We start from the raw sequence: 12,175 nt of genomic DNA on the forward strand, positions 1-12,175 counted from the left end.
GGCCCCGCCCCCAGGGGAAGGGGGCGGGGTTTATGCAAATCAACGCTGACGTCATGGGGTGGGCGTTACCCAGCGGCCCCTGCGCTCGGACGCCTGGGTCCCCGGGACGAGGTGAGGCGGGGGCGGGGGCGGGGCGCGTTCCCGGACGCCTGGGTCCCTTTCCGGGCTGTCCCCGAACTCCTGGGTCCTCTACTGGGATCCCGGACGCCTGGGTCCCTTTCTGGGCTGTCCCCGAACTCCTGGGTCCTCTACTGGGATCCCGGACGCCTGGGTCCCTTTCTGGGCTGTCCCCGAACTCCTGGGTCCTCTACTGGGATCCCGGACGCCTGGGTCCCCTATTGGGCTCTCCCCGGACGCCTGGGTCCTGTACTGGGATCCCGGACGCCTGGGTCCCTTTCCGGGCTGTCCCCGAACTCCTGGGTCCTCTACTGGGATCCCGGACGCCTGGGTCCCTTTCTGGGCTGTCCCCGAACTCCTGGGTCCTCTACTGGGATCCCGGACGCCTGGGTCCCCTATTGGGCTCTCCCCGGACGCCTGGGTCCTCTACTGGGATCCCGGACGCCTGGGTCCCCTATTGGGCTCTCCCCGGACGCCTGGGTCCTCTACTGGGATCCCGGACGCCTGGGTCCCCTATTAGGGTGTCCCCGGACGCCTGGGTCCTCTCTTGGTGTCCCGGACGCCTGGGTCCCCCATCGGGGTGTCCCGGACGCCTGGGTCCCCCACTGGGGTCTCAACACCTGTGTCCCCTATTGGGATCCCGAACGCCTGGGTCCTCTCTTGGTGTCCCGGACACCTGGGTCCCCTATTAGGGTCTCCCCGGACGCCTGGGTCCCCCATCGGGGTGTCCCGGATGCCTGGGTCCCCCATCGGGGTCTCCCCGAACACCTGGGTCCCCTATTAGGGTGTCCCCAGACACCTGGGTCCTCTCTTGGTGTCCCGGACGCCTGGGTCCCCTATTAGGGTCTCCCCGGACGCCTGGGTCCCCCATCGGGGTGTCCCGGATGCCTGGGTCCCCCATCGGGGTCTCCCCAAACACCTGGGTCCCCTATTAGGGTGTCTCCGGACGCCTGGGTCCCCCATCGGGGCCCCCCGGACGCCTGGGTCCCCGCTCGGGGCGTCCCCCTGACCCGTGTCCCCCAGCGCCATGGCGGCCGCGGGGGCGTTGGCGCGGTGGCCGCGGTTGGCGGCCGTGGGGCGCCCGTTGTGGCCGTGGGCGCCGCGGCGCGGGGCCGGGCACAACCGCTGGTCCAAGGTGCGGAACGTCAAGGGCCCGCGCGACGCCGAGCGCAGCCGGACGTTCCAGCGCCTGGCGCTGCTGCTGCGCTCCGCCGCCCGCGGTACGGCCTGCAGGGGGCGCTCGCACCCAACCGGGTCTTCTATGGGTGGGGGGGACCCAATCGAGTCTTCTATGGGTGGGGGGGACCCAACTGGGTGTTTGGGGAGTGGGGGGGACCCAACCGGGTCTTCTATGGGTGGGGGAACCCAACTGGGTCTTCTATGGGTGGGGGGAACCCAATCGAGTCTTCTATGGGTGGGGGGACCCAACCGGGTCTTCTATGGGTGGGGGGACCCAACCAGGTCTTTGGGGGGTGGGGGGAACCCAACTGAGTCTTCTATGGGTTGGGGGACCCAACTGGATCTTCTATGGGTGGGGGGAACCCAATCAAGTCTTCTATGGGTGGGGGGACCCAACCAGGTCTTTGGGGGGTGGGGGGGACCCAACTGGGTCTTCTATGGGTGGGGGGGACCCAACCAGGTGTTTGGGGAGTGGGGGGGACCCAACCGGGTCTTCTATGGGTGGGGGGACCCAACTGGGTCTTTGAGGGGTGGGGGGGACCCAACTGGGTCTTCTATGAGTGGGGGGGACCCAACTGGGTCTTCTATGGGTGGGGGGGACCCAACCGGGTCTTCTATGGGTGGGGGGACCCAACCAGGTCTTTGGGGGGTGGGGGGGACCCAACTGGGTCATCTATGGGTGGGGGGACCCAACTGAGTCTTCTATGGGTGGTGGGACCCCATTGGCTCCTGGGGGGTTGGTGGGACCCCATTGGTTCTTTGGGCGGTTGGTGGGCCCCCATTGGCTCCTGGGGGGTTGGTGGGACCCCATTGGTTCTTTGGGCGGTTGGTGGGCCCCCATTGGCTCCTGGGGGGTCGATGGGCCCCCATTGGTTCCTTGGGTGGCCGTGGGCCCCCACTGTCTCCTGGGGGTCCCCCCACCCGTGTCCCCGCAGAGGGCGGCCCAGACCCGGCGCTCAACCCCCAGTTGGCCAACGTGGTGGAGCAGTGTCGCGCCAACAACATGCCCAAGGCCTCCATCGCGGCCGCCATCCACGGCGCGGTACGTGCGGCGCGGGGCGGGGGGACGGACGGGCGGGCCCCCCGGGGGTCCCTTTGGGGGGTCGCTGAGCGCCCCCTGCTGCAGGAGCGGCCGTCGCCGGACACGCGGCTGCTGTGCGAGGCCCGAGGTCCCGGCGGCGCCGAGATCCTGCTGGAGATCGTCACCGACAACCCGCGGCGCAGCCAACGTGACGTCCGGCTGCTGCTCGCCCGCCACGGGTGGGGCCCGCGGGACGGACCCAGGCGTCCGGGACGGGGGGGAAGGGACCCAGGTGTCCGGGATGGGGGGAAGGGACCCAGGCGTCCGGGACGGGGGAGGGAAGGGACCCAGGCGTCCGGGACCGGGGAGAAGGGACCCAGGTGTCCGGGATGGGCAGGAAAGGGACCCAGGCGTCCGGGACGGGGGAGGGAAGGGACCCAGGTGTCCGGGATGGGGGGGAGGGACCCAGGCGTCCGGGATGGAGGTAGGGACCCAGGCGTCCGGGACGGGGGAGGGAAGGGACCCAGGTGTCCGGGATGGGGGGGAGGGACCCAGGCGTCCGGGATGGGGGTAGGGACCCAGGCATCCGGGATGGGCACGAAAGGGACCCAGGCGTCCGGGAAGGGGGGAAGGGACCCAGGTGTCCACGGGGAAGGGACCCAGGCGTCCGGGGCTGACGGTGTGACCTCCCGCGCACAGGGGGGCGCTGTGGGAGGCGCCGCGCGGCGGGTTCGAGGAGAAGGGCGTGGTCCGGGTGGCGCCCAGCGACGCCCACGGGCACCCGCTGAGCCTGGAGGGGGCGCTGGAGGCCGCGCTGGAGGTCGGAGCGACGGACGTGGAGGAGGACGAGGGGGCGGGGCTCAAGGTGGGCGGGGCTCCAGGTGGGCGGGGCACAAGTGGCCTGGGTCATGGCCAATCACCCTTGAGCGTTCATTGGCCATCCCCAACCCGTGTTGGCCAATCCTTGACCATCCCCAACCCCCGTTGGCCAATCCTTGACCATCCCCAACCTGTGTTGGCCAATCCTTAACCATCCCCAACCCCCACTAGCCAATCCTTGACCATCCCCAACCCCCGTTGGCCAATCCTTGGCCGTTCTCAACCCCCGTTGGCCAATCCTTGACCATCCCCAACCCCCGTTGGCCAATCCTTGACCATCCCCAACCCCCATTGGCCAATCCTTGGCCATCCCCAACCCCCATTGGCCAATCCTTGGCCATCCCCAACCCCCATTGGCCAATCCTTGACCATCCCCAACCCCCATTGGCCAATCCTTGGCCATCCCCAACCCCCATTGGCCAATCCTTGACCATCCCCAACCCCCACTGGCCAATCCTTGACCATCCCCAACCCCCGTTGGCCAATCCTTGGCCGTTCTCAACCCCCGTTGGCCAATCCTTGACCATCCCCAACCCCCATTGGCCAATCCTTGACCGTTCTCAACCCCCGTTGGCCAATCCTTGACCATCCCCAACCCCCGTTGGCCAATCCTTGGCCATTCCTTGGTCCCCCCACCCCGCCGCTGACCGCGTCCGTCTGTCCGCCCCCCCAGTTCATCTGCGCGGCGCCGGCGCTGGCTGCCGTGTCGCGCCGCCTGGAGGCCGCGGGGCTGCGCCCCCTGTCGGCCGCGGTCGAGTTCGTGCCGCGGGCACGGGCGGCGCTGCCGGGGGGGGCGCGGGAGCGCGCGCAGCGCCTCCTGCAGGCCCTGGCCGGCTGCCCCGACGTCGCCCGCTTCTACCACAACATCCAATGGGAGGCGGCGGCTCCGTCGCCGCCGCCGCCGCAACAATAAAACCTCCCCGTCCCGCGCCAGGATGGCGGCGCCGTGGTTTATTTGGGGGGGGGGACGGGAGGGGGGCGGGGTCAGTCAGAGTGGGCGGGGCTGCTGAGGAAGGCGTAGGGGAAGGCGGGGCCGTCGTCGTCGTCATCGTCGTCGTCATCGTCGCCCTCGGACGCCATTGGCCCCAGGGGCCCCTTGCCCCGCCCCCCACCCAAGATGGCCGCCGATGCACCGGGGGGGTCGTGGGCGGGGCTCAAGATGGCGGCCGGGGACACACCCGGGTCGGGGCCGTTGGGACGCGGGTCGGCCCCGGGGTCGGCCCGTGACCCCGTTGGCCACGCCCCATCCCTTGACCCTCCCCCATTGGTTGACCCCGTTGGCCACGCCCCATCCCTTGACCCTCCCCCATTGGTTGACCCCGTTGGCCACACCCCATCCCTTGACCCACCCCCATTGGTTGACCCCGTTGGCCACGCCCCATCCCTAGACCCCATTGACCCGCCCCCATCCCTCAACCCCATTGACCCCGCTGACCCCGCCCCCTTGGCCCCTCCCCTCCGCGCTCTCCTGGGGGGCGTGTCCGCGGGGGTGGGCGTGTCCCCCGGGGTGGGCGTGTCCCCGGGGGGCGTGTCCCGGCTCAGGCGCAGCAGCCGCGCCAGCAGGAAGCGCCGCTCGTCCCGCGCCCGCAGCCACTTCCGCTCCAGCCGCGCCAGCTCGTCCACCAGCGCCCCGTTCTGGAAAACCAGCGCCCGCGCCGCGCGGCGTAGTCGGCACCACCGCGCCCGGTACCGCCCCCCGGGGACACGCCCGCCCGCGGGGCCGCGCCGCTGCGCCATTGGACGAGGGGGCGGGAGGGGGCGGGTCCAAGAGTCACGGCCTGAGGGGCGACCAAGGACGTAATTAGCGCCGTTAGCGCGATTAATCCGGGCAGACGCGACCCGCCGCGATAATCGGAATTCGCCGCATCGACCCCGTCGCGTCGATCGCAACCCGTTGAATTAATTGCGGTTAATTGCGTCCCTGTAATTTAGTTGCATTAGTTGCATTTCAGGTCATCATTGTGGGTCTTAAACTCGCTGCAAGAATTGGAATTCGCTGCATTGACCCGTCGCATTAATTGCGACCCAAATTACGTGTAGCCCATTGAATTAATTGTGGTTAATTGCACGTCTTAATTTAGTTGGATTAATTGCATTAATTGCATTTCGAGTCATCGCTGCAGCTCTTAAACTTGTTGCAATAATTGGAATTTGCTGCATTGCGATCGACTCGTCGCATTAATTGCAACCCAAACTAAGAGCTGCAGCGATGACTAAAATCCTAATTAAAGCCATTAATTTCGTGGGTTGTAATTAATACAACTCATCGCAATTAATTGCACGGATTAAAATTAGTTTGGGTCGCGATTAATGCGACGGGTCGAGGCAGCGAATTCCAATTATTGCAGCGAGTTGAAGACCCGCAACGATGACCTGAAATGCAATTAATGCAACTAAATTAAAGGGTCGCAATTAACCGCAATCAATTCGATGGGCTGCAATTAACGCGGCGGGTCTGAGCCTCGCGATGGAGAGCCCGGGTTGTGATTAATCGCAATTAGTGCCACCAACGCAATGGATTCCATTGGGTGCAATTAACTGAAATCCCGGAGTTTCGGGGACTTACCCGGCGCGGAGGGACCCAGGCGTCCGGGAGGGGACCCAGGCGTCCGGGAGGGGACCCAGGCGTTCGGGAGGGACCCAGGCGTCCGGGGGAGACCCAGGCGTCCGGGAGAGACCCAGGCGTCCGGGAGGAGACCCAGGCGTCCGGGAGAGGACCCAGGCGTTCAGAAGGGACCCAGGCGTCCGAGAGGGGACCCAGGCGTTCGGGAGGGACCCAGGCGTCCGGGAGGGGACCCAGGCGTCCGGGAGGGGACCCAGGCGTCCGAGAGGGGACCCAGGCGTCCGGGGGAGACCCAGGCGTCCGGGAGAGGACCCAGGCGTTCAGAAGGGACCCAGGCGTCCGGGAGAGGACCCAGGCGTTCAGAAGGGACCCAGGCGTCCGAGAGGGGACCCAGGCGTTCGGGGGGGACCCAGGAGTGCGGGGGGGGGGACCCAGGAGTGCGGGAGGCGGAAGCGGAAGCGCCTCTCGGCCCCGCCCCCCCGTGACGTGCCCCGGCCGTTTCCCAGCAGCCCCCGCGCGCCGACCCCTGACCCGGTGCCCTCTGACCCCATGGCGGGCCGGGCGGGAAGCGCCCCCTGCAGGGCGGGGGGACCCGGCCCCCAGTGCCCCCGCTGGCGCCCCCGGGACCGGAACCGGAACCGGGACCGGAACCGGAACCGGGACCGGGACCGGAACCGGGACCGCGGCGGAAACGGGACCCGCGCGCTGCGGGGACACGGGGGCGGCAGGTGGGGGCGCGGGGACACGGGGACACGGGGAGGGGGACGTGGGGACATGAGCAGGGGGACGAGGATGGGGACATGGGGAGGGGGACATGGGGAGGGGGATGTGGGGAGGGGGACATGGGGAGGGGGACAACGATGGGGACACGGGGAGGGGGACGTGGGGACATGAGCAGGGGGACGTGGGGACATGGGGAGGGGGACGTGGGGAGGGGGAAAGGGACATGGGGATGTGGGGAGGGGGACAGGGATGGGGACATGGGGACATGAGCAGGAGGACAAGGATGAGGACATGGGGACGGGGACATAGGGACAGGGACATGGGGACGGGGATATGGGGTTGGGGACAAGGATGGGGACATGGATGGGGACATGGGGATGGGGACATGGGTTTGGGGAAAGGGACTTGGGGAGGGGGACATGGCGATGGGGACACAGGGACAGGGACAAGGGGTTGGGGACAAGGGGATGAAGACAGGGACACAGGGATGGGGACAGGGACATGGGGAGGGGGATACGGGGATGTGGGGACAACATTTGGGACAGGGATGGGGACACGGGGATGGGGACAAGGACCCCAACCCCCCCGTCCCCGCAGCTCCTCGCTGACACTGGCACTGACACCGGGAGCGGCCACCACCCGGCCACCGGGTGAGTCCCCCGGGGAGACTGAGGCACGACCGCCCCCCCGGGGTGTCCCCGGGGTGTCCCTGGGGAAACTGAGGCACGACCGACCCCCCCGGGGTGTCCCTGGGGTGTCCCTGGGGAAACTGAGGCACGACCGACCCCCCCGGGGTGTCCCCGGGGTGTCCCTGGGGAAACTGAGGCACGACCGACCCCCCCGTTGTCCCCCCCACAGGCGATGCCGACGAGGCCGAAGGCGCCACCGTGGCCGCCCCCCCACCACGTCCCCACCGCTGCGGGGAGTGCGGCAAGGCCAGTGCTAATTACCTTCGTTATCTTCGTTAATTACCGGGGTTGGGTGCCTCCGTGAGGTTGTTTTGGGGAGGATTTGGGGGGTATTGGGGTCCTCTCGGGGCTTCTTGGGTGGGTGAGGATTTTGGGGGGACTTTGAGGGGGATTCAGGGGGGGGATTTTGGGGCACTTGGAGGTATTTTTGGGGAGAATTTGAGTTGTTTTAGATTGGATATTAGGAAAAGTTATTTCCCGGAACAGGCCACCACCCCCGGAGGTGACGCGTCAGTGGTGTTCCTGGGCCATTTCGGCGTTGGGTCAACATCGAGTTGACCCAGTTGGCCAAGTTGACTCAGTTGGCTCAGTTGACCGAGTTGACCCAGTTGACCCACTTGGCCAAGTTGACCCACTTGGCCAAGTTGACCCACTTGGCCGAGTTTACCCAGTTGGCCCAGTTGGCCAAGTTGACCCAGTTGACCCAGTTGGCCGAGTTGACCCAGTTGGCCGAGTTGGCCAAATTGACCAAGTCCAAGACTCGACGACCTCGAGGCTCTTCCCCACGCAAACTAACTCTCGGTTTCTGCGCTTTCCCCCCAAAACGCCCCTCAATGTCACGCTTTGCAGGCGTTCGCCCGCGGGTCCACCCTCCTGGAGCACCAGCGCGTCCACACGGGCGAGAAGCCCTTTTGCTGCGGCCAATGCGGCGCCCGCTTCAGCCAGAGCTCCACGCTGGTCCATCACCGGCGCACGCATACCGGGGAGCGGCCGTTCGCCTGTCCCGACTGCGGAAGGGCCTTCGGGAGGAGGTCCACGCTGGCCACGCACCGGCGCACGCACACGGGCGAGCGGCCCTACGCGTGTCCCGACTGCGGGCGGCGCTTCGGCGTCAGCTCCGACCTGGCCAAGCACCGGCGAGGGGCGCACGGGGGGCGGCAGCGGGGCTGCCATCACGGGGGGGACGGGGGACATGGGAGCAAACGAGACCACGGAGATGGGGGTGACACCACGGAGGGTGGTGGGTGTTGGAGCAAACATCACGAGAAGGTCGGTGGTGACCATGGAGATGGTGATGATGCTACATTGGATGGTGCACGTTGGAATAGACGCCACGAGAAGGTTGGTGGAGACCATGAATGTGGTGGTGACACCACAGAGGATGGTGGATTTTGGAGAAGACATCACGAGAAGGTCGGTGGAGGCCACAAAGATGGCAGTGACCTCATGGAGGGTGGTGGACGTTGGAAGGAGCATCACGAGAAGGTCGGTGGTGACACCGAGGACGGTGGTGACGCCACAGAGGATGGGAAGGAGCATCATGAGAAGGTCAGTGGTGATCATGACAGTGGTGGACATCGGCAGGAACATCACGAGGAGGTCAATGGAGACCATGAAGATGGCGGTGACACCACAGAGGATGGGAAGGAGCATCACGAGGTCGGTGGTGACCATGACAGGGGTGGATGTTGGAAGGAGCATCACGAGAAGGTCAATGGAGACCATGAAGACAGTGGTGACACCACAGGGGTTGGGAAGGACCATCACGAGCGGGTTGGCGGTGACCACGGCCATGGTGGATGTTGGCAGGAACATCATGAGAAGGTGGGTGGTGACCATGACAGTGGCGGATGTTGGAAGGAGCATCACGAGAAGGTCGGTGGTGGCACTGAGGATGGTGGTGGCACCACAGAGGATGGGAAGGACTATCACGAGAAGGTCAATGGAGACCATGAAGACGGTGGTGACACCGCAGGGGATGGGAAGGCCCATCATGAGCAGGTCGGCGGTGACCACGGCCACGGTGGATGTTGGCAGGACCATCACGAGCAGCCCGACGGAGCCCACGCCGGTGCCGCCGCGGCGCATGGTCCCCACGGCCTCGACCATCCCACTGGCGCCGCCGCAGCCCAGCGCTGCCCCGAGTGCGGCCGCTGGTTCCGCCACGCGCCCACGTTCCTGCTGCACCTGCAGGCCCACGCGGGCACCTTCCCGTGCCCGCTGTGCCCGCAGCGCTTCGCGGGCAGCGCCCAGCTGGCGCGGCACCGCCGGCACCACCGCGAGCCCCCGGCGCCGCGGCCCCGCCGCGACGGCGACGCCGCGAAGCGCTTCCGGTGCGAGGCGTGCGGCAAGGGCTTCGCGCAGAGCTCCAAGCTGCTGCGCCACCGCGTCACCCACACCGGCGAGAAGCCGTTCGGCTGCCGCGACTGCGGGAAGATCTTCAGCCAGAGCTCCAACCTGGCCGAGCACCGGCGCACGCACGGCGGCGCGCCGCGGCACCTCTGCGGCGTCTGCGGGAAGAGCTTCGCGCTGCGGGCGTATTTGGCCAAGCACCGGCGCACGCACGGCGGGGAGCGGCCGTTCCGCTGCGCCCAGTGCGGGAAGGCGTTCCGGCAAAGCTCCAACCTGCTGCAGCACCGGCGCACGCACACCGGCGAGCGGCCGTTCGCCTGCGGCGAGTGCGGCAAGAGCTTCTGCCAGAGCTCGCACCTGGCCAAGCACCGGCGCACGCACACGGGCGAGCGGCCCTTCGCCTGCGCCGACTGCGGCAAGCGGTTCCGGCAGAGCGGCAACCTGCTGGAGCACCGGCACGCGCACACGGGCCAGCGGCCCTTCGCCTGCGCCCGCTGCGGGAAGACGTTCGCCTGGAGCTCGGCCTTCAGCAAGCACCTGCGCACACACCGCGCGTGACGGCCGCGGGAGCCGTCGTGGTGCCCATCAGGAGACGTGCCCGGGACTGGCGTGGTGTCCCAGGGCCGTGGTTTCATCCTGAGAACCATCCTGAGATCCATCGAGAACCATCCTGAGATCCGTCATGGTGTCCCAAGGCTGTGGTTCCATCCTGGAGAACCATCCTGAGATCCATCAAGAACCATCCTGAGATCCGTCATGGTGTCCCAAGGCTGTGGTTTCATCCTGAGAACCATCCTGAGATCTGTCAAGACCACCTTGAGATCCATCATGACCATCCCAGGGTCCATTGTGGTGTCCCAAGGCCGTGGTTCCATCCTGGAGAACCATCCTGAGATCCATCAAGACCATCCTGAGATCTGTCATGGTGTCCCAGGGCCGTGGTTTCATCCTGAGAACCATCCTGAGATCCGTCGTGGTGTCCCAAGGCCGTGGTTCCATCCTGGAGAACCATCCTGAGATCCATCAAGACCATCCTGAGATCTGTCAAGACCAGCTTGAGATCCATCATGACCATCCCAGGGTCCATTGTGGTGTCCCAAGGCTGTGGTTCCATCCTGGAGAACCATCCTGAGATCTGTCATGGTGTCCCAGGGCCGTGGTTTCATCCTGAGAACCATCCTGAGATCCATCAAGAACCATCCTGAGATCTGTCATGGTGTCCCAGGGCCGTGGTTTCATCCTGAGAACCATCCTGAGATCCATCGAGAACCATCCTGAGATCTGTCATGGTGTCCCAGGGCCGTGGTTTCATCCTGAGAACCATCCTGAGATCCATCAAGAACCATCCTGAGATCTGTCATGGTGTCCCAGGGCCGTGGTTTCACCCTGGAGAACCATCCTGAGATCCATCGAGAACCATCCTGAGATCTGTCATGGTGTCCCAGGGCCGTGGTTTCATCCTGAGAACCATCCTGAGATCCATCGAGAACCATCCTGAGATCCGTCATGGTGTCCCAGGGCCGTGGTTTCACCCTGGAGAACCATCCTGAGATCCATCGAGAACCATCCCCAGGTCCAGCATGGCGTCCCAAGGCTGTGGTTTCATCCTGGAGAACCATCCTGAGATCCACCAAGAGCCATCCCCAGGTCCATCGTGGCGTCCCGAGGCCGTGGTTCCATCCTGAGAACCATCCTGAGATCCATCAATACCATCCTGAGATCCACCAAGAGCCATCCCCAGGTCCGTCGTGGCGTCCCGAGGCCGTGGTTCCATCCTGAGAACCATCCTGAGATCCGTCAAGAGCCATCCCAGGGTCCATCAGGAACCTTCCTCAGCTCCATCATGACCACCCCAGGGTCCATCGTGGTGTCCCAAGGCCCCATCCCCCACGTCCCCAGGACCATCCCCAGGTCCCCGTGTCCCCAACGTGTCCCCAACGTGTCCCCCCCCCTTCTGGCAATAAACAGTGAACGGTGCCACCGCCGTTGCTGACTGGGGGTTACTGGGAGCACTGGGGAGGGATCGGGGGGTGACTGGGGGTTGGTTCGGGGACATTTGGGGCTGTTTACCAGCGGTACCGGGGGGGTGGGGGACGCTGGGAGGGAACTGGGTGGACTGGGAGGTGCCGCGGAGGAACTGGGGGACACTGGGAAGGAACTGGGAGACACTGGGAGATACAGAGAGGGAACTGGGGGACGCTGGGAGGGAACTGGGAGGGAACTGGGTGGACTGGGAGGTGCTGCGGAGGAACTGGGGGGCACTGGGGACACTGGGAAGGAACTGGGAGACACTGGGAGACACTGGGAGATACAGAGAGGGAACTGGGGGACGCTGGGAGGGAACTGGGAGGGAACTGAGTGGACTGGGAGGTGCTGCGGAGGAACTGGGAGACACTGGGAGACACTGGGGGACACTGGGAGGCACTGGGAAGGAACTGGGAGACACTGGGAAACACTGGGAGATACAGAGAGGGAACTGGGGGACACTGGGAGATACTGGGGGACACTGGGAGGCACTGGGAAGGAACTGGGAGACACTGGGGGGGAACTGGGGGGCACTGGGAAGGAACTGGGAGATACTGGGAGACACTGGGGGGCACTGGGGAGGAACTGGGAGATACTGGGAGATACTGGGGGACACTGGGAGGCACT

The 12,175-nt window shown here is 66.1% G+C and overlaps 3 protein-coding genes across 3 annotated transcripts; 2 read left to right on the top strand and 1 right to left on the bottom strand.

The window, feature by feature from the left end:
* Positions 1-20: 20 nt before the first annotated feature.
* LOC136001225 (translational activator of cytochrome c oxidase 1) lies at positions 21-4,125 on the top strand. Its single transcript, XM_065655322.1, has 6 exons — positions 21-111; positions 1,141-1,337; positions 2,232-2,338; positions 2,423-2,556; positions 3,017-3,182; positions 3,870-4,125. Exons 2-6 carry the CDS (start codon positions 1,145-1,147, stop codon positions 4,107-4,109), a joined length of 840 nt encoding a protein of 279 aa, XP_065511394.1. The 5' UTR covers positions 21-111; positions 1,141-1,144; the 3' UTR covers positions 4,110-4,125.
* Positions 4,126-4,180: 55 nt separating this feature from the next.
* On the bottom strand, positions 4,181-6,383 carry TBRG1 (transforming growth factor beta regulator 1). The gene is made up of 2 exons (XM_065655276.1): positions 5,763-6,383; positions 4,181-4,974 (listed from the first exon to the last, which is right to left on the bottom strand). Exon 2 carries the CDS (start codon positions 4,931-4,933, stop codon positions 4,181-4,183), a length of 753 nt encoding a protein of 250 aa, XP_065511348.1. The 5' UTR covers positions 4,934-4,974; positions 5,763-6,383.
* On the top strand, positions 6,280-10,165 carry LOC136001228 (zinc finger protein 835-like). Its single transcript, XM_065655326.1, has 4 exons — positions 6,280-6,487; positions 7,080-7,132; positions 7,341-7,417; positions 8,021-10,165. The coding sequence occupies exons 1-4, from the start codon at positions 6,309-6,311 to the stop codon at positions 10,079-10,081; spliced, it is 2,370 nt and encodes a 789-aa protein (XP_065511398.1). The 5' UTR covers positions 6,280-6,308; the 3' UTR covers positions 10,082-10,165.
* Positions 10,166-12,175: the final 2,010 nt, after the last annotated feature.

The sequence above is a fragment of the Caloenas nicobarica genome, chromosome 38 (assembly GCF_036013445.1).
Source record: "Caloenas nicobarica isolate bCalNic1 chromosome 38, bCalNic1.hap1, whole genome shotgun sequence".
Classification (NCBI taxonomy): domain Eukaryota; kingdom Metazoa; phylum Chordata; class Aves; order Columbiformes; family Columbidae; genus Caloenas; species Caloenas nicobarica.